General features: G+C 42.3%; 1 protein-coding gene across 1 annotated transcript in view; it reads left to right on the plus strand.

Moving 5' to 3' along the window:
- Positions 1 to 25,877, plus strand: part of JAK2 (Janus kinase 2) — a 737,012-nt gene that overhangs the window by 682,917 nt on the left and 28,218 nt on the right. The window contains exon 23 of the mRNA XM_053702553.1: positions 19,771 to 19,884. Coding sequence (XP_053558528.1) covers positions 19,771 to 19,884 — 114 coding nt within the window. The remainder of the gene's footprint in view (positions 1 to 19,770; positions 19,885 to 25,877) is intronic.

The following is a 25,877-nucleotide window of genomic DNA, read 5'->3' on the forward strand; positions in this document are numbered from 1 at the left end:
TGAAACAGAAATATTTTGACACAAATGACAAGGCAGGCTCCTCTTTGGCGAAAGCTCTTAGATGCAGACAACTAAATAGACACAGACACTCCATTTCAGATGCACAGGGTCACATGCACAGAGATAGTAAGAGCATTGCGGAAACCTTCAGACAATTTTATGAGGCATTTTATAACCTAAAGAATGATAGTACACAGGAAGATATAGATCCGGGTCCAGATGGGCTAAGCTTAAAATATTACAATACCTATTTACACCACATTATACCACCCGTTATGTTATTGTTCAATTCACTCCTGACGGAAGGGGCTTTACAGACCAAATGCTTGAAGCCCATATCACGGTGCTCCCCAAACAGGGGAAGAACCCTGATAGGTTTGAAAATTTCTGCCCCATTTCATTACTCAATTCTGACATCAAGATATTAGCTACCATTTCTCCCAAAATTGATACACCCAAATCAAGTAGGCTTTGTGCCTGGAAGAGAGGCAAGAGATAATACACTGAAAACACTACAACTAATTTTGTATGCCCAACAAAACATCCCTATAGTCCTCGTCTCCACAGACGCTGAAAAGGCTTTTGATAGGGTCCATTGGCAAGTTCTAAAAACAATCTTGAGCCAAATGAAATTCGACAACACCTTCATAGACTAAATTTTTTTTTCATATTTTTTGAGGCCTTTGCCTGGGTTAAAGTGAATAACCTCCTATCTAACAAATTCCTTATTCAAAATGGGACACAACATGGGTGTCCACTATCGCCAATTCTCTCTGCCCTCTCCATTGAAGCCCTCGCCCAAAAACTCTGTAAGGCAGGTCACATGGTTACAAATCGAGAACCTCAAACATAAATTGGCTCTATACGCATACAATGACATCTCACTGCCAAGATCATTAGACATACTCCGGGAGTATGGGATGGTATCAAATTTTCACTTAAACATATATCTAAGTCTGAACTATTGAATATTACATATGACTCGAACACTATGCCCCAGATGCTTCAACATTGCCCCTTAATAAGACAACACTCCAAGATGAAGTATCTCGGGATTTACCTATCCCCAGACCCCCAAGTGATTTTTCAAGCCAACTATAAAAACCTGGAAAGTAATATAGTGGGAGACCTTTTTTCTAGCTGGAGAAATAAATCTATTTCTTGGTTGGGACGGATCAACGTTATAAAAATGAACATTCTACCCAGACTGTTATATCTAATGTAAACCACCCCGATTCCTCTCCCAAAACACTACCTACACAAACTCGAAACACTCATAGAACAGTATATAGGGAGGGACATCAAACCTATGGTAGCTAAACGTACGCTCTACCTCCCTAAAGACAAGGGGGATTGGGAGTACCAAACATTATAATATATAAACAGGCAATCACCCTGCAAAAACTCCTAGACTGGTGTCAAAATGACCCAAACAAGAAGTGGGTCCATCTGGACTGTGCCATACTGGAAACAAACAATGCAGGGACAACAGCTTTGCGAAAAACAGGCCCAAGGCTGCTTCACTATACCCACTGTTTCTCGACTTCTACTTTAATTAGGACGAGATTCTACACACCTCAACTAACATATCCACCACAATCTCCCCCCTGACTCCCATATGCAATAATCCCACCCTACCGTGGAACCTTAAAGATACACAACACGATAACCAGGTATATATTAACGACAGAACTTTACAAAAGATAATAAACTTAAGTTATTAAGCGACATACAAGAAACCATGCCCAGTATACCTATAAACCGGTACTCCTATGCCCAGTTAACTCACTTTCTGGACACCCACCGACACAAAAGCCACTTCACAAGACAAGTGACACCTTTCGAATATGTATGCATCCAAAACAAGCTATATCAATATTATACAAACTATTATAAATGGAAGATCCACATACACTCCCTTCTTATGTTAAAGCATGGGAAAAGGAATTGCATACAGACATTACATTTCAGGAATGGCAGACAGCCTTTTTGGCCACCAAGAAGGCCTCCATATCTGCAAGAGTACAGGAATCTAGTTATAAATTTCTCTCCAGGTGGTATCTTACACCTAGCAGACTACGACAAATATACAAAATGGCCACCGGGAAATGCTGGAGGAATTGTGGTGGAGATGGAACCCCCACACACATATGGTGGGAATGCCCCAAACTAGATACATTCTGGAAAGAGATTCTCACACACACATCAAGAGAACGATAAAGAAAACCTTACCAAATGACCCCAAAACCCTTTTATTCCTGTCTCTCCCTAAAATTGAAAATAAAGTTCACAAGGCATTAATGCTAATCATGTTGAATAGCGCTAAACTTTTAATACCCAACCACTGGAAATCACAAGTAGTACCAACTGTGGAAGAATAGAAACAACAGGTAGACACTTTGATACACTTAGAGAGGTACCACCATATGCAAAAAGGGACTATATACATCCATAAATACATGCTGGAAGCATGGGCCCTATGCAGTACAAGACTCACATAGCTAAAGGTCACCTTACATTGTCCACATTTCAATTTAGGACATGTAACAGATAACCCCTTATCTGACTAAATTCAGTTACTCACAGATCACTCTAGGCAGACAAACATATATCCAGGAGAAATAGAGGACAGCTTTATAATTCTTAACCACCAGGTTTTTTCTTTATGTGTGTCTAGCAAACTATCCAATCAGAATGTTGCACAATATTACTGCTACAACCTGAAAAACTTTTGATTACTGCAGCACATGCAATAAATGCACTTGGACATTATTACTTTTTGCTTTAGTTTTTTATTATTTTATATGTGTTAATCTGTTTGTCTTAGAATCATATTGTTCGTGGATTTGTTCTATATACTTATTTGCATTCAATAAAGCTTTTGAAAACTCAAAAAAACTGCTGTTTCCGAGGTGCTGGCTGCTCTCCCACCTTTATGTATACGTAAAAGGTCAGTTCAGATTTTACCTTCTACTAGTACTATGTTCCCTTTAGTCAGGGATACTGTTATGTCTTTAGATGGTAACGTTTCCTATTGTGATGAGGAGTTTTCCTCTGATGTTGAGCCTGATACATCCTTTTTTTATTTAAAATTGAACATATTATCTCTCCTTATTTACAAACTTTAGGGTTTAAGATCCGAAGTTCTCTGATGATAGGCCTTTTAATCATTTAGATTCAGTGGGATAGTTCCTAAGGTTGATGGGGCTATTTCCATTTTGGCTAAGCATACTACTATCCCTTCGGAAGACAGAACTTCTTTTAAAGACGATGTGGATAGAAAATTAGAATCCTTTCAAAGAAGGGCCTTTTTACAAGCAGGGTATTTGCTTAGACCAGCTATTTATATTGCTAGTGTGGATGCTGCTTCATCTTACTGGATATCTAGTCTTTCAGAACAGTGTTATAATGACTGCTAGTGAAAATCTTTTGGGTTTACTTAAAAGTGCCAATACCTTTATTTGTGATGCTGTATTTGATATTATGAAAATCAAAAGCATGTCTTTGGCAGTCCTTGCTAGAAGAGCCTTATGGCTTAAATCCTGGTCTGCTGACATGGTGCCTAAGTCCAGACTTTTGTCTCTTTCCAGGGAAAGATATTTGGTTCTGATTTATATTCTACTATTACTGGTGATAAAGGTGCTTTTCTTCCTAAAGTCAAGAAGTCGAAGGGAAGATCTAAAGCTTCCATTCGTTTTCGTTCTTTTTGGCAGAATAAGGAACAAAAAGTTGACTCTTCTGCTCAGAAACAGGGCACCTCTGGCCCAGTCTGGAGGCTTAGTGCTAATTGAAACAAGTCAAAGCAGGCAAATAAATCTATCCCTACTACCAAATCTGCATAAAGCTGGGCCCCCAATCCAGAGGTTCTGGTAGGGGGCAGATTATGCCTTTTTCAGGAGGCTTTCGTCCCGCCTGTTCCAGATCCCCCTGAGTTCTGAATATAGTCTCCCAGAGATATTGAATAGGATTCAGAACAACGCCTCCCAGAGGAAGTTTTTTTCTGTCCAGTGTTTCATGGAATCCCTTAAAGGTTTAAGCATTTTTTCCAGTCCGTTTCAGATCTGGAAATTATGAGAGTGATTGTGCCAGTTCCTTTGCAGGACCAGGGGATGAGATTTTATTCAAATCTCTTCATTGTTCCAAAAAAGGAAGGTACTTTCAGAACAGTTCTGGATTTGAAAGCTCTGAACAAGTTTATAAGAATTCCTTCTTTTAAAATGGAAACTATTCGGACTATTCTGCCTTTTGTTCAGCAAGGTCAGTTTATGTCCACAATAGATTTAAAGGATGCTTATCTTCGTGTTCCAATCCACAGGGTACATTACCGGTTTATGAGGTTTGCCTTTCTAGACAAGCATTTTCATTTTGTTGCTCTACCATTTGGTCTGGCTGCAGGGTATTAAAGTGTTTCCCTACCTGGACAATATCTTGGTTCAAGCTCCATTTTTTTTTCTTTAGCAGAATCTCAAACCAACAGACAAAGGTAACTTTTTGGAGTTTTCAAATAGATTGTCTCCATAAGAGCAGAGCAGAGAAGGTTAAAATTGGTGTCCGCTTATCTGAACTTTCAGTCCTTTTTCTTTCTCTTTTTTGCTCTTTGTATGGAGGTTTTGGGTCTCATGATTGAGCATCAGATGCAATTCCTTTTGCTCGGTTTTACATGAGATCCCTTTAGTTTTGTATGTTTCGTCAGTGGTGCAGGGATCATACTCCGCTAGCTCAAAAGATTTTTCTGGATTCCAGTACAAGACGGTCTCTGTCTTGGTGGCTGGATCATCAGTTAATTATTCAGGGGGCTTCATTTGTTCGTCCTACCTGGACTGTGATCACTACAGATGTAAGTCTTTCAGGATGGGGAGCTGTTTGGGATCCTAGTGAATATTCTGGAACTGTGCTATTTTCAGGGCCCTTCAGACTTGGCCTCTGTTGAAAAGGGAGTCTCATCCTGTTTTCAGACAGACAATGTCACAGCAGTGGGTTATGTCAACCATCAGGGGGGAACTCACAGTGAGAAGTGGCTCAAATTCTGTCATGGGCAGAAACCAATTCCTATCTCTGTGGTTCATATTCCAGGAGTGAACAACTGGGAAGCAGACTTTCTCAATCAATTTCTACATCCAGGGGAATGGTCTTTTCACCAGGAAGGATGTGTTTTATCAGATTGTGGATCTTTGGGGTCACCTAGAGATAGACCTGATGACTTCTCGTTTGAACAACAAACTTCCCAGCTACTTTGTGAAGTTCAGGTATCCTAAGGCATGCTCTAGTTGCTCCTTGGTCATTTCAGCTTGCTTATTTATTTCGTGTTCTGGTATTTTTTCCCAGAGTGATCTCCAATATAAGTCTAGAAATTATCAGTATTTGGCCTTGCAAGATTTGATATGCAGATCTGGTTCAGATGTTGACCTCCATGGCCTCTTCCGCTATAGTCAGACCTTATGTCTCAAGGTCCATTTTTCCATCCAGATCTCAAGTCTCTGAACTTGATAGCATGGAAATTGAATGCTTAGTCTTTAGATATTGAGGTTTCTCTGATTCTGTGATTGAAACATTAATTTAGGCTCATAAACCTGTAGCTAGGTCGATTTTTCCTGGCATTCTTTTATAATTCCTAGGATTTTGCAGTTCTTGCAGGATGGTTTTGATAAGGGCTGATTGGCCAGTTCTCTGATGGGGCATATTTCTGCTCTTTCAGTTTTGTTTCAGGTTGCAGATTCCCTTGCATGGTTTTGTTCAGGTTTTGGCCTGCATTAAAGGGACACTGATTTCCTGATTCAGATAGAGCATGACATTTTAAGCAACTTTCTAATTTACTCCTATTATCAATTTTTCTTCATTCTCTTGGTATCTTTATTTGAAATGCAAGAATGTAAGTTAAGATGCCGGCCCATTTTTGGTGAATAACCTGAGTTGTTCTTGCTGATTGGTGGATAAATTCATCCACCAATAAAAAAGTGCTGTCCAGAGATCTGAACCAAAATAAAAGCTTAGATGCCTTCTTTTTCAAATACAGATAGCAAGAGAACGACGACAAATTGATAATAGGAGTAAATTAGAAAGTTGCTTAAAATTGCATGCTCTATCTGAATCGCGGAAGAAAACATTTGGGTTCAGTGTCCCTTTAAACCTGTAATTAAGCCAATTTCTCCTCCATGGAATCCTAACTCAATGTTAAGGGTATTGCAGGCTGAGGCTCCTCCTTTTGAACCTATGCATAAGGTGGATGTTAAACTGCTTTGTTGGAAGGTATTATTCCTTTTGGCTATCTCTTCTGTTAGAAGAATTTCCTAATTATCTGCTCATTCCTGTGATTCCACTTATCTTATTTTTCATCAGGATAAAGCAATTTTACGAACAAGCAATTATGGAAGATCGGCAAAATTCTTATCTAAGTTAACTAAAAATATCAATTATAATACCATCTCATCTCTTAAAGTTAAAACTCATAGAATAATAGATAAAAAAAAAAATAAGAGATGCTTTCCTTAAACACATTCAAGAAATATATACAAAAAAAGAGATCAACTGGCAGATCAAGGAGAGATTATGGGAAAAATGCGTTACTCCCAAGCTTAACCTACAAGATCTAGCAGACCTAAATCTCCCGATCTCCCTTGAGGAGGTATTAAAGCATATCCAAGAGGCTAAGGGGGGCAAAGCTCCAGGACCTGATTTTCTACTGGCAGAACTCTACAAATCCTTGAAGGATCCTATGCTTGTTAACCTATACAATCAATACTATATAGAAAATAGAATGCAGTCCAAATATTTCACCGCTTCTACAATTACATTGATACTTAAAAAAAAAACAAAGATCCCGAAAGTATAAGTTCATATAGACCGATTGCTCTCCTCAATAATGATTATAAAATCTTCATGTCCATCTTGGCAGATAGGGTTAAAAAACTCCTAAGTCCTTTGATCCATGAAGACCAAGTGGGGTTTATGAAGGGGAGAAATATTACAAGAATAATCTGTAGAGTTCTCACTATTACAGAGTACTTTTGGAATAAAGAGAGTATAAAAAGGAATCGAACTAGACCTGATTTAGCGATTCTTTCGGTCAATGCTGAAAAGGCATTCAACCTAATTAGCTGGGATCGTCTTGGGAGCACCTTAGAAAGATTCGGATTTCAGGGAAACTTTCTAAAACTTATACAGTTATTCTATAACCAGCCCAGATTCAATTTTAAAATCAATAACTATTATACTGACAACTTTATACTCGAGAGAGGGACAAGCCAGGGATGCCCATTATCACCTCTACTCTTCAATATCTCTCTGGAACCATTCGCAATACAGCTGCGCCAGGAGATGTCGGGTATCACTATTGGTAAATTCAAGTCTGTATTAACACTCTTTGCAGACGATTTATTATTATTTTTAAGCAAGACAGAAAACTTGATCAAACAATTTATAGACTTAGCAGATATATTTGGATCAATTTCTGGCTATAAAATTAACCTAGAGAAATCCGAACTACTGTGGATTTCACCACCAGTCTCCCTGACTCCCGAGTATCAGTGCCCTTTCATGGTAGTTGACTCAATCAATTATCTGGGAATCAAAATTTGCAGGGATCCAACTAGATGGTATAATTTGAACTATGCTCCCCTATTTTTGAAGCTAGATGAAGACTTGAAAAGATGGTCTCAGCTACCAATTTCTCTGTCTGCCAGAATATCGCTAGTCAGAACTATTTTTTCCCCCAGCTGCTATATCTATTACAACATGTACCATTCATTATTCAATCTAAAGATATTTTAAACTTTAACAGAATTACAGCTACGTTTATCTGACAAAAAAAAAATCTGAATCTCTTCCACAAAGTTATCTATTCATAAATATCTAGGGGGTCTTTCTCTATCCAACCTAAAATATTATAATCTAGCTACATTAGTAAAAGTGGTCCTAGATTGGATTACGAATAAAGAATATGTGTCAAACTTGACACCATTCGCTCTAAAAGCCATTTTCTCCAACATAGGTGTGTCCGGTCCACGGCGTCATCCTTACTTGTGGGATATTCTCTTCCCCAACAGGAAATGGCAAAGAGCCCAGCAAAGCTGGTCACATGATCCCTCCTAGGCTCCGCCTACCTCAGTCATTCTCTTTGCCGTTGCACAGGCAACATCTCCACGGAGATGGTTAAGAGTTTTTTGGTGTTTAAATGTAGTTTTTATTCTTCAATCAAGAGTTTGTTATTTTAAAAATAGTACTGGTATGTACTATTTACTCTGAAACAGAAAAGAGATGAAGATTTCTGTTTGTAAGAGGAAGATGATTTTAGCAACCGTTACTAAAATCGATGGCTGTTTCCACACAGGACTGTTGAGATGAATTAACTTCAGTTGGGGGAAACAGTGGGCAGACTTTGCTGCTTGAGGTATGACACATTTCTAACAAGACTTGGTAATGCTGGAAGCTGTCATTTTCCCTATGGGAACCGGTAAGCCATTTTCTTAGTTTAGTATAAGAATAAAGGGCTTCACAAGGGCTTTAAAGACTGGTAGACATTTTTCTGGGCTAAAACGATTACTTTATAAGTATATTTAGTGGATTATAACTATAAATAGTTCTTTTAATCTTGGGGATGTATTAAAAAAACGGCAGGCACTGTATTGGACACCTTTTTCACTGGGGGCCTTTTCTAGTCATAGGCAGAGCCTCATTTTCGCGCCACTAATGCGCAGTTGTTTTTGGAAAGCAAGGCATGCAGATGCATGTGTGAGGAGCTAAGAACCACTGAAAAAGCTTATTGAAGGCGTCATTTGGTATCGTATTCCCCTCTGGGCTTGGTTGGGTCTCAGCAAAGCAGATACCAGGGACTGTATAGGGGTTAAATGTAAAAACGGCTCTGGTTCCGTTATTTTAAGAGTTAAAGCTTTAAAGTGTGCAATACTTTTAAGGCTTTAAGACACTGTGGTGAAATTTTGGTGAATTTTGAACAATTCCTTCATACTTTTTCACATATTCAGTAATAAAGTGTGTTCAGTTTAAAATTTAAAGTGACAGTAACGGTTTTATTTTAAAACGTTTTTTGTGCTTTGTTATCAAGTTTATGCCTGTTAACATGTCTGAACCATCAGATAGACGATGTTCTGTATGTTTGGAAGCCAAGGTTCCTCCCCATTTAAATATATGTGATGAATGTGACATAGTGTCCAAACAAAGTAGGGACAATGATGCCACTGATAATGATGTTGCCCAAGATGATTCCTCAAGCGAGGGGAGTAAGCATGGTACTGCATCATCCCCTTCTGTGTCTACACCAGTCTTGCCCACACAAGAGGTCCCTAGTACATCTAGTGCGCCAATCCTTCTTACTATGCAACAATTAACGGCTGTAATGGATAATTCTATTAAAAACATTTTGTACAAAATGCCCACTTATCAGAGAAAGCGCGATTGCTCTGTTTTAGATACTGAAGAGCATGAGGACGCTGATGATAATGGTTCTGACATACCCTCACACCAATCTGAAGGGGCCAGGAGGGAGGTTTTGTCTGAGGGAGAAATTTCAGATTCAGGAAAAATTTCTCAACAAGCTGAACCTGATGTTATTACTTTTAAATTTAAATTAGAACATCTCCGCGCTCTGCTTAAGGAGGTGTTATCTACTCTGGATGATTGTGACAATTTGGTCATTCCAGAGAAATTATGTAAGATGGACAAGTTCCTAGAGGTCCCGGTGCCCCCCGATGCTTTTCCTATACCCAAGCGGGTGGCGGACATTGTAAATAAGGAATGGGAAAGGCCCGGCATACCTTTTGTTCCTCCCCCTATATTTAAGAAATTATTTCCTATGGTCGACCCCAGAAAGGACTTATGGCAGACAGTCCCCAAGGTCGAGGGGCGGTTTCTACTCTAAACAAACGCACTACTATCCCTATAGAAGATAGTTGTGCTTTCAAAGATCCTATGGATAAAAAATTAGAGGGTTTGCTTAAAAAGATGTTTGTTCAGCAAGGTTACCTTCTACAACCAATTTCATGCATTGTTCCTGTCACTACAGCAGCGTGTTTCTGGTTCGAAGAACTAGAAAAGTCGCTCAATAAAGAATCTTCGTATGAGGAGGTTATGGACAGAGTTCAAGCACTTAAATTGGCTAACTCTTTTATCTTAGACGCCACTTTGCAATTAGCTAGATTAGCGGCGAAAAATTCAGGTTTTGCTATTGTGGCGCGCAGAGCGCTTTGGCTAAAGTCTTGGTCAGCGGATGTGTCCTCCAAGAACAAATTGCTTAACATCCCTTTCAAGGGTAAAACGCTGTTTGGCCCTGACTTGAAAGAGATTATTTCAGACATCACTGGGGGAAAGGGCCACGCCCTTCCTCAGGATAGGTCTTTTAAGGCTAAAAATAAGCCAAATTTTCGTCCCTTTCGCAGAAACGGACCAGCCTCAAATTCTACACCCTCTAAGCAAGAGGGTAATAGTTCTCAAACCAAACCAGCCTGGAGACCGATGCAAGGCTGGAACAAGGGTAAGCAGGCCAAGAAACCTGCCACTGCTACTAAAACAGCATGAAGTGTTGGCCCCCGATCCGGGACCGGATCTGGTGGGGGGCAGACTCTCTCTCTTTGCTCAGGCTTGGGCAAGAGATGTTCAGGATCCTTGGGCGCTAGAAATTGTTTCTCAAGGTTATCTCCTGGAATTCAAGGAACTACCCCCAAGGGGGAGGTTCCACAGGTCTCAATTGTCTTCAAACCAAATAAAAAGACAGGCATTCTTACATTGTGTAGAAGACCTGTTAAGAATGGGAGTGATTCATCCTGTTCCATTAGGAGAACAAGGGATGGGGTTTTACTCCAATCTGTTCATAGTTCCCAAAAAAGAAGGAACATTCAGACCAATTTTAGATCTCAAGATTCTAAACAAATTTCTCAGGGTTCCATCGTTCAAAATGGAAACCATTCGAACAATTCTTCCTACCATCCAGGAAGGTCAATTCATGACCACGGTGGATTTAAAGGATGCGTATCTACATATTCCTATCCACAAGGAACATCATCGGTTCCTAAGGTTCGCCTTTCTGGACAAGCATTACCAGTTTGTGGCACTTCCATTCGGATTAGCCACTGCTCCAAGGATTTTCACAAAGGTACTAGGGTCCCTTCTAGCGGTGCTAAGACCAAGGGGCATTGCAGTAGTACCTTACTTGGACGACATACTGATTCAAGCGTCGTCTCTGTCAAAAGCAAAGGCTCATACGGACATTGTCCTAGCCTTTCTCAGATCTCACGGGTGGAAAGTGAACATAGAAAAAAGTTCTCTGTCCCCGTCAACAAGAGTTCCCTTCTTGGGAACAATAATAGACTCCTTAGAAATGAAGATTTTTCTGACAGAGGCCAGAAAATCAAAACTTCTAAGCTCTTGTCAAGTACTTCATTCTGTTCTTCTTCCTTCCATAGCGCAGTGCATGGAAGTAATAGGTTTGATGGTTGCGGCAATGGACATAGTTCCTTTTGCACGAATTCATCTAAGACCATTACAACTGTGCATGCTCAGACAGTGGAATGGGGATTATACAGACTTGTCTCCGACGATCCAAGTAGATCAAAGAACCAGAGATTCACTCCGTTGGTGGCTGAACCTGGACAACCTGTCACAGGGAATGAGCTTCCGCAGACCAGAGTGGGTCATTGTCACGACCGACGCCAGTCTGGTGGGCTGGGGCGCGGTCTGGGAACCCCTGAAAGCTCAGGGTCTATGGTCTCGGGAAGAATCTCTTTTCCCGATAAACATTCTGGAACTGAGAGCGATATTCAATGCTCTCAAAGCTTGGCCTCAACTAGCAAAGGCCAAATTCATAAGGTTTCAATCAGACAACATGACGACTGTTGCATATATCAACCATCAGGGGGGAACAAGGAGTTCCCTGGCGATGGAGGAAGTGACCAAAATAATTCAATGGGCGGAGAATCACTCCTGCCACTTGTCTGCAATCCACATCCCAGGAGTGGAAAATTGGGAAGCGGATTTTTTGAGTCGTCAGACTTTCCATCCGGGGGAGTGGGAACTCCATCCGGAAATCTTTGCCCAAATAACTCAATTATGGGGCATTCCAGACATGGACCTGATGGCGTCTCGTCAGAACTTCAAGGTTCCTTGCTACGGGTCCAGATCCAGGGATCCCAAGGCGACTCTAGTAGATGCACTGATAGTGCCTTGGACCTTCAACCTAGCTTATGTATTCCCACCGTTTCCTCTCATTCCCAGGCTGGTAGCCAGGATCAATCAGGAGAGGGCTTCGGTGATCTTGATAGCTCCTGCGTGGCCACGCAGAACTTGGTATGCAGACCTGGTGAATATGTCATCGGCTCCACCATGGAAGCTACCTTTGAGACAGGACCTTCTTGTTCAAGGTCCATTCGAACATCCGAATCTGGCTTCACTCCAACTGACTGCTTGGAGATTGAACGCTTGATTTTATCAAAGCGTGGGTTTTCAGATTCTGTCATTGATACTCTTGTCCAGGCTAGAAAGCCTGTAACTAGGAAAATTTACCATAAAATATGGAAAAAATATATCTGTTGGTGTGAATCTAAAGGATTCCCATGGAACAAGATAAAAATTCCTAAGATTCTATCCTTTCTACAAGAGGGTTTGGAGAAAGGATTATCTGCAAGTTCTTTGAAGGGACAGATTTCTGCTTTATCTGTTTTACTTCACAAAAAGCTGGCGGCTGTGCCAGATGTTCAAGCTTTTGTTCAGGCTCTGGTTAGAATCAAGCCTGTTTACAAACCTTTGACTCCTCCTTGGAGTCTCAATTTAGTTCTTTCAGTTCTTCAAGGGGTTCCGTTTGAACCCTTACATTCCGTAGATATTAAGTTACTATCTTGGAAAGTTTTGTTTTTGGTTGCAATTTCTTCTGCCTGAAGAGTTTCAGAGTTATCTGCTCTGCAGTGTTCTCCTCCTTATCTGGTGTTCCATGCAGATAAGGTGGTTGTGCGTACTAAACCTGGTTTTCTTCCGAAAGTTGTTTCTAACAAAAACATTAACCAGGAGATAGTTGTGCCTTCTTTGTGTCCGAATCCAGTTTCAAAGAAGGAACGTTTGTTACACAATTTGGATGTAGTTCGTGCTCTAAAATTCTATTTAGAGGCTACAAAGGATTTCAGACAAACATCTTCTTTGTTTGTTGTTTATTCTGGTAAAAGGAGAGGTCAAAAAGCAACTTCTACCTCTCTCTCTTTTTGGCTTAAAAGCATCATCCGATTGGCTTATGAGACTGCCGGACGGCAGCCTCCTGAAAGAATCACAGCTCACTCCACTAGGGCTGTGGCTTCCACATGGGCCTTCAAGAACGAGGCTTCTGTTGATCAGATATGTAAGGCAGCGACTTGGTCTTCACTGCACACTTTTACCAAATTTTACAAATTTGATACTTTTGCTTCTTCTGAGGCTATTTTTGGGAGAAAGGTTTTGCAAGCCGTGGTGCCTTCCATCTAGGTGACCTGATTTGCTCCCTCCCATCATCCGTGTCCTAAAGCTTTGGTATTGGTTCCCACAAGTAAGGATGACGCCGTGGACCGGACACACCTATGTTGGAGAAAACAGAATTTATGCTTACCTGATAAATTACTTTCTCCAACGGTGTGTCCGGTCCACGGCCCGCCCTGGTTTTTTTAATCAGGTCTGATGAATTATTTTCTCTAACTACAGTCACCACGGTATCATATGATTTCTCCTATGCATATTCCTCCTTTACGTCGGTCGAATGACTGGGGTAGGCGGAGCCTAGGAGGGATCATGTGACCAGCTTTGCTGGGCTCTTTGCCATTTCCTGTTGGGGAAGAGAATATCCCACAAGTAAGGATGACGCCGTGGACCGGACACACCGTTGGAGAAAGTAATTTATCAGGTAAGCATAAATTCTGTTATTCATTGCCCAAACTCCAAAATCCCTAAGTATATATCTAAAATGTATAAATTTAATGGACCCATAATAGCCTGGCAGAAGTATACAAAGGAAATTCAGGTGGACTTGCAGCATTCGGATTGCACCTCGCTTGTAATACAAGCACACATTTGCTTCCGCTTGTATTACTCAGTTGAGCCCAAATATCGCTTTCACGGAAGCGATATTTTGCGCTCAACTTGTAATCTTGAGTAGGGGTTAACATTCATTGATGTTATGATCTAATATAATTACTGTGGTTAAGATTACAGGGATATGAAACCGTGCTCTTTTAGTAGAATTTTATTTTTTTAGATTAGCGGCCAAATGTGTGAGTAGGCCGCCCCTCGTGGGCTATTTTCTTCTTAAATGGAAAGAGTCCACAGCTGCATTCATTACTTTTGGGAATTAAGAACCTGGCCACCAGGAGGAGGCAAAGATACCCCAGCCAAAATCTTAAATACTTCTCCCACTCCCCTCATCCCCCAGTCATTATTTGCCTTTCGTCCCAGGAGGTTGGCAGAGAAGTGTCAGAATTTTTAATTTTTGTTTTTTGTCTCTTATGGAGGGTAGTACTCTTCGGAATGGGACAGGAGTTTTAAGTAGTCCTGTCAGTCTCTCAGTGAGGGCTTGGATGAAAGTTAGAGTCCGGAGATGCAGGGAGAGTCTCTCTGCGAAACCATCCTGACACATATTAACAGCTCCTCAAGCAATTGGCGTTGTGGAACTTCGCTCCGCTGCCTGCTTTCTTCTCTCAAGTCCATGGCGGAGGCGATGCGACTATTCATCACACTTGAAAGGCCGTGTTCCTGTTCCATGGTGTAGATTCCAGTAAGATCGTTTCATTTTACTTTATTGTCAATGTACTGTAATGTGAATGTTTTTCCCGAGAGGCTACAACACCTTGCGTGTCTAACTATATGACATATGGGTCTCAGTAAGTCTCCGTTAGTATCTTGGAATCAAGGGTTAATATCTCCTGAGGGGGGTTATTGAACGGGGGGGGGGGGGTTTATAATAATGTTTGTTATGTGATTCAACCTGTTTTATGTGTGATGTTTACTGGGCTTGTGGTTGGAACTTTAAGGCTTTTGAATGTGACGCAGCCTTTTGGTTGGGCACACTTTTTTGGACTATACATTTCACCTTGTGTTCGGGTGTGGTTACGTTCCATTTTTCCATTTCCACATTCCCGACTGCGGGGTAAAGGAAATTTTCTAGTCTGCAGGGGTCTGGTCATAGGAGGTGGTGAGTGCCCCAGCCATTGTGGGTGTCATGTGCCGTTTTTGATTTACTACTTTAGTCCATATTTAAATATCCTATATCCAGTTATGGAGGATTCTGATGCTGAGACTGTGTTAATATCAGATTCAGTTACGGAGGATTCTGATACCGAGACCATTTTTATTTCAGATTCTGTGTCCGGTGATTAATCCGGAGTGGCCTCGTTGACTCCTGTCAACCAGTGTTGTTCCGTATGCCATTTCAGAGCGCCTGGTTCCTCAGGCTCTGGGAATCAAGGGACTTCTGAGCCATCCGCCTCTGGGGGTCCTGTCCTCCGAGAGGCGAGTTCCCTACCAAATCACATTGCACATGCGGGTTACCCAGTCTATGGTTCCTCCATGCGGGATGGCGTGTTTCCCTCGGAGGTTGCAGCACGTTTTCGCTTCCACATAATGTTGGCGATTGTTCGTCTGCAGAGTCCAGACGTTTATTTGAGAATGTGCTTGTGCCCTATTGTCCCGGGCCTTCCGCCTTGGGGAGGGCCTCTATAGTTCCCCGCGGGGGTATCTGTCCCTGAGTGTTGTGCCCTTTGTTACAGGATTGCGCACCTTCGCGTGTTGCTCAGACATGTTTTTCAGTTATTGAATGACCCTATCGTTACCAGTTACAGAGATTTTCAGTCTGATAATTCGAATGGTGCACCTCATTAGACATATGGGGATGAAGTAATCTCCTGATTGTCATTTGTTTGAGATCTTTCCCAGTTTTGTAAGATAGGGTTCCGTTTGGCTGGTCCTGCGGGTAGGCCTGTATCTTTTTGTGCATTAACCTCCGAGTTGCCTTATATTTTATTTATATCCGATGAGATGTCTTTTATTTGTTTTTGTTTCCTTTGGGAACTTTCTGGGATTGATACTCTTTATTACTTCTTCGGAAGTTGTTTTGGACATGTTAGTCCTATGTTTAAAATGTCTGTTTTCAGTTTTTTCCCCTACGAGGGAGAATTTACGCAGCTTGCCGTTTGGGACCCTAGGTGCAGGCTGGTCCTGTTGGATTTCGTTCGGTCTTGTGGATGTTCAGACACGTGGCGCTGTTCTGCTCAGCTTGTTCGGTAGAAGCACAGAGTGCTCAGGTTATCATTGTTTTTCATGTTCAACTAAGCATTCAAGAGGACCTGTGGGTCTGTGAGGCGGGAAGGTTTGTTTCAGTCCTTATAGCCTTCAGTCATAGATGGCTGGGCAGGGGAGTTTCTTGCTGCATCACTCTATCTGACATCTGATTTCATCATAATCTAGAGCCTCCCCCATGCGGTGGAGGGTTGGAGAGCTTAACACCCCTTACCACAGTTGAGCGGTTTGGCCTTCATCTTTTAGGCCTCTGGATTTGTCCTTTTGGGCTTGATCCAACAACTTGTACAGGACAGCTGTCTAGCATGCGGTAGGTTTGCAGTTTGAAACTAGTTGCAGCTCCTACCACCTTGCAGGTATACGCGTAAACTGTTTATATTGTTTCTAGATGCAGCTTTTACTCTTTGTCGTGTACTGTCTGTGAGTTATAAAAGACCTTTTGGGTCTTCTTCCATTATCTCTGGGTGAGTTGGATCTCCTTTTAGGGATCTGTGTTTCCGGCTGATGGTTGTTCCATGCAGGGACTTTGTTTAGCTTGGGGGTTTCCAGATCTGGGTAAGCTTAATGCCTTTCTCTTCCTTGTGTCCTCTGCTTGAGCGGAGGTGATAGGGAGACTAGTCCTGCTAGTAGGAATTTTTTGACCTTGAGGTATCCCTTGGTTGTCCTGAGGCTTTGTGAAGTCTCTCCATACGATTTCTAGCCATGCTCCTTGGAGCGTTGGACTTTAGATAGGGGTGGTTCCTTCCTTTGGTCTGGCTTTCGAGTTCTTCTCGCTATCCGGATTCTCTGGATATGCATCCATATCCCTTGTGTCTGGCCTTTTGGCCAGATGGGGTGTTTAGTTCTAGGGTAAGGTTTGCCTGAACTATTAGGTGCCCTGACCTGTTTTTCTCCCTGAGACTTCCGGTTGCTGAAGCTTCACTTGGCCTTTTTCCTGACCCAGTTTTGGGTGGTTTTGGAATCTTGGATCTCAGGGCTGGTCGGGGTCTTACACGGTTGGTGGAACTTGGGCTCAGATGATCCTCAGTGGTCTGGGGTTCAGGTTTCAAACCTGTAGCTGTCTAGGGACAGAGTGGTTCAGTTCCACCTTCTTCCATCTACCTGACCTGGTAATGGTTGGCCAGGTTTTCAGAGTATGTTTTACTCTTTGCCACAGGAGTAGCCCGTGTCATCTTGTGGTTAGCTGTGTGGCTTGCGCCTCAAGGGTTGTTGGTTCATACCCAGCTGCTGGCACTGACTGTCCAATTTCCAGTGCGCCTTAGGGTTGCATTCCCCTGGTCAGTTTGGCAGTGTTCCCGTGGATTCCCTACTCTGCAGGCGAATGGGTTGGCTGTGCCTCTGCTTGGCAAGCTATTTGTAGGGGGGTCCTTTTCTAGGACATCTGTGTTGGGAATTTATCTTCCCATTAGCTGGTGCCTCGGGTCTTGAGGAATTGTTGCCCTTCCGGCATCATCCCTTTTCTTTAGGGGATATTCTCCTCCCTATTGAGATGGAGTCCTTGCTTGGGGCTTCTCCTGCATGGGAGGTGGAAACGTGGGATTGGTTCCTCTTGGGGTCTTGCTGGATCAAAGTCAGACTTGTTGGGCCTTTATTTGGATAGATCCTTCGGTCTATGGCTGCCTTGTCTGTTTTCAGAGTCGGGTTGTACTTGTACTCTGTGGGGATGGCTGTGCTATCCTTGCGCTCGTTCCTGTACCTGTTTCGGGATCCTTTGTTCCCCTGTGTTGGATCCCTGAGGCTGGGTTGGTCCAGCTGGGTGTGGATCTGTGGGTCAGGATGGCCGAGTGGTCTCAGGCACTGCGTTCGGGTCGCAGTCTCCTATGGATGTGTGAGCTTGTTGAGTCTATCCTGTTAGCTCAGTCTGCTAAGGTATAGATTTTTCTTTCACCTTGCTCCATTGATTTTAGAAGGGGGTTTACTCTTCCTTCGGGTTTTGAGGGTATACTCTCCTTCTCGGGCCTCGATTGAGGTTTTATGTACCCTTTTTAGGGACCTGTGTGTAGGTCCGGCGATTTAGGTTGCCTGGAGCGTGCCCTCTGTCCGGGGGTTTTGCAGTCTGTTTCTTGCTTGACTGCATCTTCTTCCTCGCACGTACCCTCTGTGTTGTCCTGTTATGGACTCTGTGTTCTCAAACTTGGGGTGTTTCACCTGAGTGTATTAAACACTTTTTCATGGTCGAATAGCTTGGTAATCTATGGTAAGACACTGGGAGGACTTTGCCTCTTCAGTTCCATTCCGTGCTTGCAGGATGTTTGAGAGTCTGTTCTGTCTCTGTTCCCCTGTCTTATCCCGGGTTTCGCTTGGTATTGGCGTGGCCTCCTTTCCCTGTTTGGGTCCCTTTGGGTCTCTGAGAGCTGGGCTCACTCTTGGAGGTGTTCTTTTTTGTATTAGGGGACCTTTCAGTTTCCTCTGTCCTCCTTTGCCTTGTCCCGTTGGGGGTTTTCAGCTAGTGTCCCCTTCATTTGTGAGGGGTGAGCGGTGGGGGACTGTTTGTTGGGCGACGGTGTCTCTTGGAGGACTGTTGGCTCCGGCGAGTCCTTTTGCGGTCTCTAGTTTGGCTTCTTGACTAACTGCGAGTCAGTGTCATTGGGGCTTTTCCTCTTAAAATTTTCTCTGCTTCGGACGAAGCAGGTTTTTTTATTGGGTAGAGGTTCAGGCCTGGTGCCCTCAGTATGGGCTACCTATGTACCCTCCCGTCTTGGCATTCAGTGTCCTCCATAGCTTGGGTTTTGTTTTCCCAAAAGTAATGAATGCAGCTGTGGACTCTTTTATTTAAGAAGAAAAACATAAATTATGCTTACCTGATAATTTCCACAGCTCCCCACCAGTAATTTTATGTGGGGTGTCCTTATATTCTTCTGGCACCTTTCTCCCTGATATTTCTTCTACTGTTCCTTGTTCCTTGGCAGAATGACTGGGGGATGAGGGGAGTGGGAGGAGTATTTAAGCCTTTGGCTGGGGTGTCTTTGCCTCCTCCTGGTGGCCAGGTTCTTATTTCCCAAAAGTAATGAATGCAGCTGTGGACTCTTTCCATCAGAAGAAAAGGAAATTATCAGGTAAGCATAATTTATGTTTTTTCATAAGGAAAAATCCTTTCTCTCACATTAATTGCAACAGGTGATTCAACTTTATATCCCACTCAGGCACATCAAATACCTAATATTTGTTGAGGTTAAATCAGGTGAGCAATTTTCTGTTATTGTTTATGTCAAGGCACAATTTGAACGGACAATACTACACTATAAAGGGACTCTCTCCCCTCCCCTATTCTGTGTGCTTGTTCCCTTGTGTATATACTTTTTAATAGACATCCTCCAATGGTGGTTTTAAAGGAGAACAGTACAAGACTATATATACAGTGTGTGTATATATATATATATATATATATATATATAATACGCAGAAAGACAAAGACACAACTATGTTTAGTCAGGTATAAAGTGTTGTGTATCTTACAACTGTAAAGTGAGATTTCTTGACTAACAGGCATTACATTTCTCTATTTATTCTTTTTGATAGGAGTTTATGAGGATGATTGGCAACGATAAACAAGGACAGATGATTGTATATCATTTGACTGAGCTCCTCAAGAAAAATGGAAGACTACCACAACCAGAAGGGTGTCCTAATGAGGTAGGTATTTCCAGATGTTCCATTTCTTACTATATAGATTTGCCAAAGGTCAGCATCCGTTTAATTTACGACTAATGTTTTCTGCGTGTTTGGTTTATGTGTAATACATTATTCTTTTTTCAGTAGTGGGCTTGAAAAACTGCTGCAGAGTAGTGATATATCATGTGACCTGTGGAATTTCATGGTTTAATTTCTCTTGTTAAGTATATCCAGTCTACGGATCATCCATTACTTGTGGGATATTCTCCTTCCCAACAGGAAGTTGCAAGAGGATCACGCACAGCAGAGCTGCTATATAGCTCCTCCCCTCACTGCCATATCCAGTCATTCTCTTGCAACTCTCAACTAAGATGGAGGTCGTAAGAGGACTGTGGTGTTTTATACTTAGTTTATTTCTTCAATCAAAAGTTTGTTATTTTTAAATGGTACCGGAGTGTACTGTTTATCTCAGGCAGTATTTAGAAGAAGAATCTGCCTGCGTTTTCTATGATCTTAGCAGAAGTAACTAAGATCCTTTGCTGTTCTCACATATTCTGAGGAGTGAGGTAACTTCAGAGGGGGAATAGCGTGCAGGTTTTCCTGTAATAAGGTATGTGCAGTTAAAATATTTTTCTAGGGATGGAATTTGCTAGAAAATGCTGCTGATACCGAAGTAATGTAAGTAAAGCCTTAAATGCAGTGATAGCGACTGGTATCAGGCTTATTAATAGAGATACATACTCTTATAAAAGTGTATTTTAAAACGTTTGCTGGCATGTTTAATCGTTTTTTACATATGTTTGGTGATAAAACTTATTGGGGCCTAGTTTTTTCCACATGGCTGGCTTGAATTTTGCCTAGAAACAGTTCCCTGAGGCTTCCCACTGTTGTAATATGAGTGGGAGGGGCCTATTTTAGCGTTTTTTTTTGGCACAGCAAAAATTACAGACACAGACATCCAGCTTCTTCCTGCATTATCCAGGACTTCTCTGAAGGGCTCAAAAGGCTTCAAAAGTCATATTGAGGGAGGTAAAAAGTCACAGTAGAGCTGTGGCAGTTGTTGTGACTGTTTAAAAAACGTTTTTGTCATTTGTTATTCCGTTTTTGGTATTAAGGGGTTAATCATCCATTTGCAAGTGGGTGCAATGCTCTGCTAACTTATTACATACACTGTAAAAATTTCGTTAGTGTAACTGCATTTTTTCACTGTTATTTCAAAATTTGGGAAAATTTGTGTTTCTTAAAGGCGCAGTAACGTTTTTTATATTGCTTGTAAACTTGTTTTAAAGTGTTTTCCAAGCTTGCTAGTCTCATTGCTAGTCTGTTTAAACATGTCTGACACAGAGGAACCTACTTGTTCATTATGTTTGAAAGCCATGGTGGAGCCCCATAGGAGAATGTGTACTAAATGTATTGATTTCACCTTAAACAGTAAAGATCAGTCTTTATCTATAAAAGAATTATCACCAGATGGTTCTGTCGAGGGGGAAGTTATGCCGACTAACTCTCCCCACGCATCAGACCCTTCGCCTCCCGCTCAGGGGACGCACGCTAATATGGTGCCAATTACATCAGGGACGCCCATAGCGATTACCTTGCAGGACATGGCTGCAATCATGAATAATACCCTGTCAGAGGTATTATCCAGATTGCCTGAATTAAGAGGCAAGCGCGATAGCTCTGGGGTTAGGAGAGATACAGAGCGCGCAAATGCTGTTAGAGCCATGTCTGATACTGCGTCACAGTATGCAGAACATGAGGACGGAGAGCTTCAGTCTGTGGGTGACATCTCTGACTCGGGGAAACCTGATTCAGAGATTTCTAATTTTAAATTTAAGCTTGAGAACCTCCGTGTATTGCTTGGGGAGGTATTAGCTGCTCTGAATGACTGTAACACAGTTGCAATTCCAGAGAAATTGTGTAGGCTGGATAGATACTATGCGGTGCCGGTGTGTACTGATGTTTTTCCTATACCTAAAAGGCTTACAGAAATTATTAGCAAGGAGTGGGATAGACCCGGTGTGCCCTTTTCCCCACCTCCTATATTTAGAAAAATGTTTCCAATAGACGCCACTACACGGGACTTATGGCAGACGGTCCCTAAGGTGGAGGGAACAGTTTCTACTTTAGCAAAGCGTACCACTATCCCGGTTGAGGACAGTTGTGCTTTTTCAGATCCAATGGATAAAAAATTGGAGGGTTACCTTAAGAAAATATTTATTTAACAAGGTTTTATTTTACAGCCCCTTGCATGCATTGCGCCTGTCACTGCTGCGGCGGCATTCTGGTTTGAGGCCCTGGAAGAGGCCATCCAGACAGCTCTATTGAATGAAATTATTGACAAGCTTAGAACGCTTAAGCTAGCTAACTCATTTGTTTCTGATGCCATTGTTCATTTGACTAAACTAACGGCTAAGAATTCCGGATTCGCCATCCTGGCACGTAGGGCGCTATGGCTTAAATCCTGGTCAGCTGACGTGACTTCAAAGTCTAAATTACTCAACATTCCTTTCAAGGGGCAGACCTTATTCGGGCCTGGCTTGAAGGAAATTATTGCTGACATTACTGGAGGCAAGGGTCATACCCTTCCTCAGGACAGGGCCAAATCAAAGGCCAAACAGTCTAATTTTCGTGCCTTTCGAAATTTCAAGGCAGGAGCAGCATCAACTTCCTCTGCTTCAAAACAAGAGGGAACTGTTGCTCATTCCAGACAAGCCTGGAAACCTAACCAGTCCTGGAACAAGGGCAAGCAGGCCAGAAAGCCTGCTGCTGCCCCCAAGACAGCATGAAGGAACGGCCCCCTATCCGGAAACGGATCTAGTGGGGGGCAGACTTTCTCTCTTCGCCCAGGCGTGGGCAAGAGATGTTCAGGATCCCTGGGCGTTGGAGATCATATCTCAGGGATATCTTCTGGACTTCAAAGCTTCTCCTCCACAAGGGAGATTTCATCTTTCAAGGTTATCTGCAAACCAGATAAAGAAAGAGGCATTCCTAAGCTGTGTGCAAGACCTCCTAGTAATGGGAGTGATCCATCCAGTTCCGCGGACGGAACAAGGACAGGGATTTTATTCAAATCTGTTTGTGGTTCCCAAGAAAGAGGGAACCTTCAGACCAATCTTGGATCTAAAGATCTTAAACAAATTCCTCAGAGTTCCATCATTCAAAATGGAAACTATTCGGACCATCCTACCCATGATCCAAGAGGGTCAGTACATGACCACAGTGGACTTAAAGGATGCCTACCTTCACATACCGATTCACAAAGATCATCATCGGTTCCTAAGGTTTGCCTTTCTAGACAGGCATTACCAATTTGTTGCTCTTCCCTTCGGGTTGGCCACTGCCCCGAGAATTTTTACAAAGGTTCTGGGCTCACTTCTGGCGGTTCTAAGACCGTGAGGCATAGCGGTGGCTCTGTATCTAGACGACATCCTGATACAGGCGTCAAACTTTCAAATTGCCAAGTCTCATACAGAGATAGTTCTGGCATTTCTGAGGTCGCATGGGTGGAAAGTGAACGTGGAAAAGAGTTCTCTATCACCACTCACAAGAGTCTCCTTCCTAGGGACTCTTATAGATTCTGTAGAGATGAAAATTTACCTGACGGAGTCCAGGTTATCAAAACTTCTAAATGCTTGCCGTGTCCTTCATTCCATTCCACGCCCGTCAGTGGCTCAGTGCATGGAAGTAATCGGCTTAATGGTAGCGGCAATGGACATAGTGCCAATTGCGCGCCTGCATCTCAGACCGCTGCAATTATGCATGCTAAGTCAGTGGAATGGGGATTACTCAGATTTTTCCCCTCTACTAAATCTGGATCAAGAGACCAGAGATTCTCTTCTCTGGTGGCTTTCTCTGGTCCATCTGTCCAAGGGTATGACCTTTCGCAGGCCAGATTGGACGATTGTAACAACAGATGCCAGCCTTCTAGGTTGGGGCGCAGTCTGGAACTCCCTGAAGGCTCAGGGATCGTGGACTCAGGAGGAGAAACTCCTCCCAATAAATATTCTGGAGTTAAGAGCAATATTCAAGGCTCTTCTAGCTTGGCCTCAGTTAGCAACACTGAGGTTCATCAGATTTCAGTCGGACAACATCATGACTGTGGCTTACATCAACCATCAAGGGGGAACCAGGAGTTCCCTAGCGATGTTAGAAGTCTCAAAGATAATTCGCTGGGCAGAGTCTCACTCTTGCCACCTGTCAGCGATCCACATCCCAGGCATAGAGAACTGGGAGGCGGATTTTCTAAGTCGTCAGACTTTTCATCCGGGAGAGTGGGAACTCCATCCGGAGGTGTTTGCTCAACTGGTCCATCGTTGGGGCAAACCAGAACTGGATCTCATGATGTCTCGCCAGAACGCCAAGCTTCCTTGTTACGGATCCAGGTCCAGGGACCCGGGAGCAACGCTGATAGATGCTCTATCAGCTCCTTGGTTCTTCAACCTGGCCTATGTGTTTCCACCGTTTCCTCTGCTCCCTCGACTGATTGCCAAAATCAAACAGGAGAGAGCATCTGTGATTCTGATAGCGCCTGCGTGGCCACGCAGGACCTGGTATGCAGACCTAGTGGACATGTCATCTCTTCCACCATGGACTTCTAATACAAGGTCCTTTCAATCATCCAAATCTAATTTCTCTGAGACTGACTGCATGGAGATTGAACGCTTGATTCTATCAAGGCGTGGCTTCTCCGAGTCAGTCATTAATACCTTAATACAGGCTCGGAAGCCTGTCACCAGGAAAATCTACCATAAGATATGGCGTAAATATCTTTATTGGTGTGAATCCAAGAGTTACTCATGGAGTAAGGTTAGGATTCATAGGATATTGTCCTTTCTCCAAGAGGATTTGGACAAAGGCTTATCAGCTAGTTCTTTAAAAGGACAGATCTCTGCTCTGTCTATTCTTTTGTACAAGCGTTTTTGTGAAACGTACGTCAGGGGTCCTCTGGGATAAGCTCTGTCTTTCCCTTCTTTTTAACTTGCTCACCTTTGTTGGTCTGGTAGAAAGCAGCTTTAATTACTGGTTAAAATTTAAATTTAAAACTAGCCCTCGGATTGTAAGGGCTTAGCCTATATCTATAATTTTGCTGCCAGATACCTTTGATACTGATTTCAGATTAATTTAAAATTCACAGCTCAACTTAGGTGTAGTGTTTTTAATTTTTAGCTCTTGCTAAATGTATGTGTGGTTAAAATTTTGACTTTAATAAACTTTAGTGTATGAATGGAGAACAAAAATTTTTCTAACTAAAAACAATCTAGCTCTGATTTTGCGAGGGCATTGGTGGAATTTTCCTCACAGATTTAAGTTACCTATTCTTACTTGTAAGTCTATTTACAATTACTCGTTAGTTGTATCTTGCCCATAACTTTAAATCTGTGGCAGGAGGTATCAGTGGTTAGGAGATTATAAAACTCAAATTGGGCTACTCGCCCTTAACCACTGAATCTCTTGTGTATAATATACTCTGCCCTACCCCCACCTTTTCTCACTTTAAATTTCTTTTGCACAAGCGTCTGGCAGAAGTTCCAGACGTCCAGGCATTTTGTCAGGCTTTGGTTAGGATTAAGCCTGTGTTTAAAACTGTTGCTCCCCCGTGGAGCTTAAACTTGGTTCTTAAAGTTCTTCAGGGAGTTCCGTTTGAACCCCTTCATTCCATTGATATTCAACTTTTATCTTGGAAAGTTCTGTTTTTTTTTTTTTAAACATTTTTTTATTGAGGTAAAGAAAATAACAGTACATAGCAATCATGCAGAAAAAACCCTCAACCCGTGAGGATATGTAACAAGGTATATAGTACTGTACATATAGTAGACATCACCACCAAACTATAAACATAAATAAAATCTTACACTTCTACATGTAGACAAAACAAAAACGAAAAACTAAGCCAAAGAGTAGTAGAGAAGTGGTACCTATGTGGTTAATGAAAATAAAAAGGACTAACCTCAGGTTTTCAAATTAAAATATAGGGCCATTTGAAGCCCTTATGACTGTAATTGCCAGAAGTT

The sequence above is a fragment of the Bombina bombina genome, chromosome 2, assembly GCF_027579735.1.
Source record: "Bombina bombina isolate aBomBom1 chromosome 2, aBomBom1.pri, whole genome shotgun sequence".
NCBI classification, from domain to species: domain Eukaryota; kingdom Metazoa; phylum Chordata; class Amphibia; order Anura; family Bombinatoridae; genus Bombina; species Bombina bombina.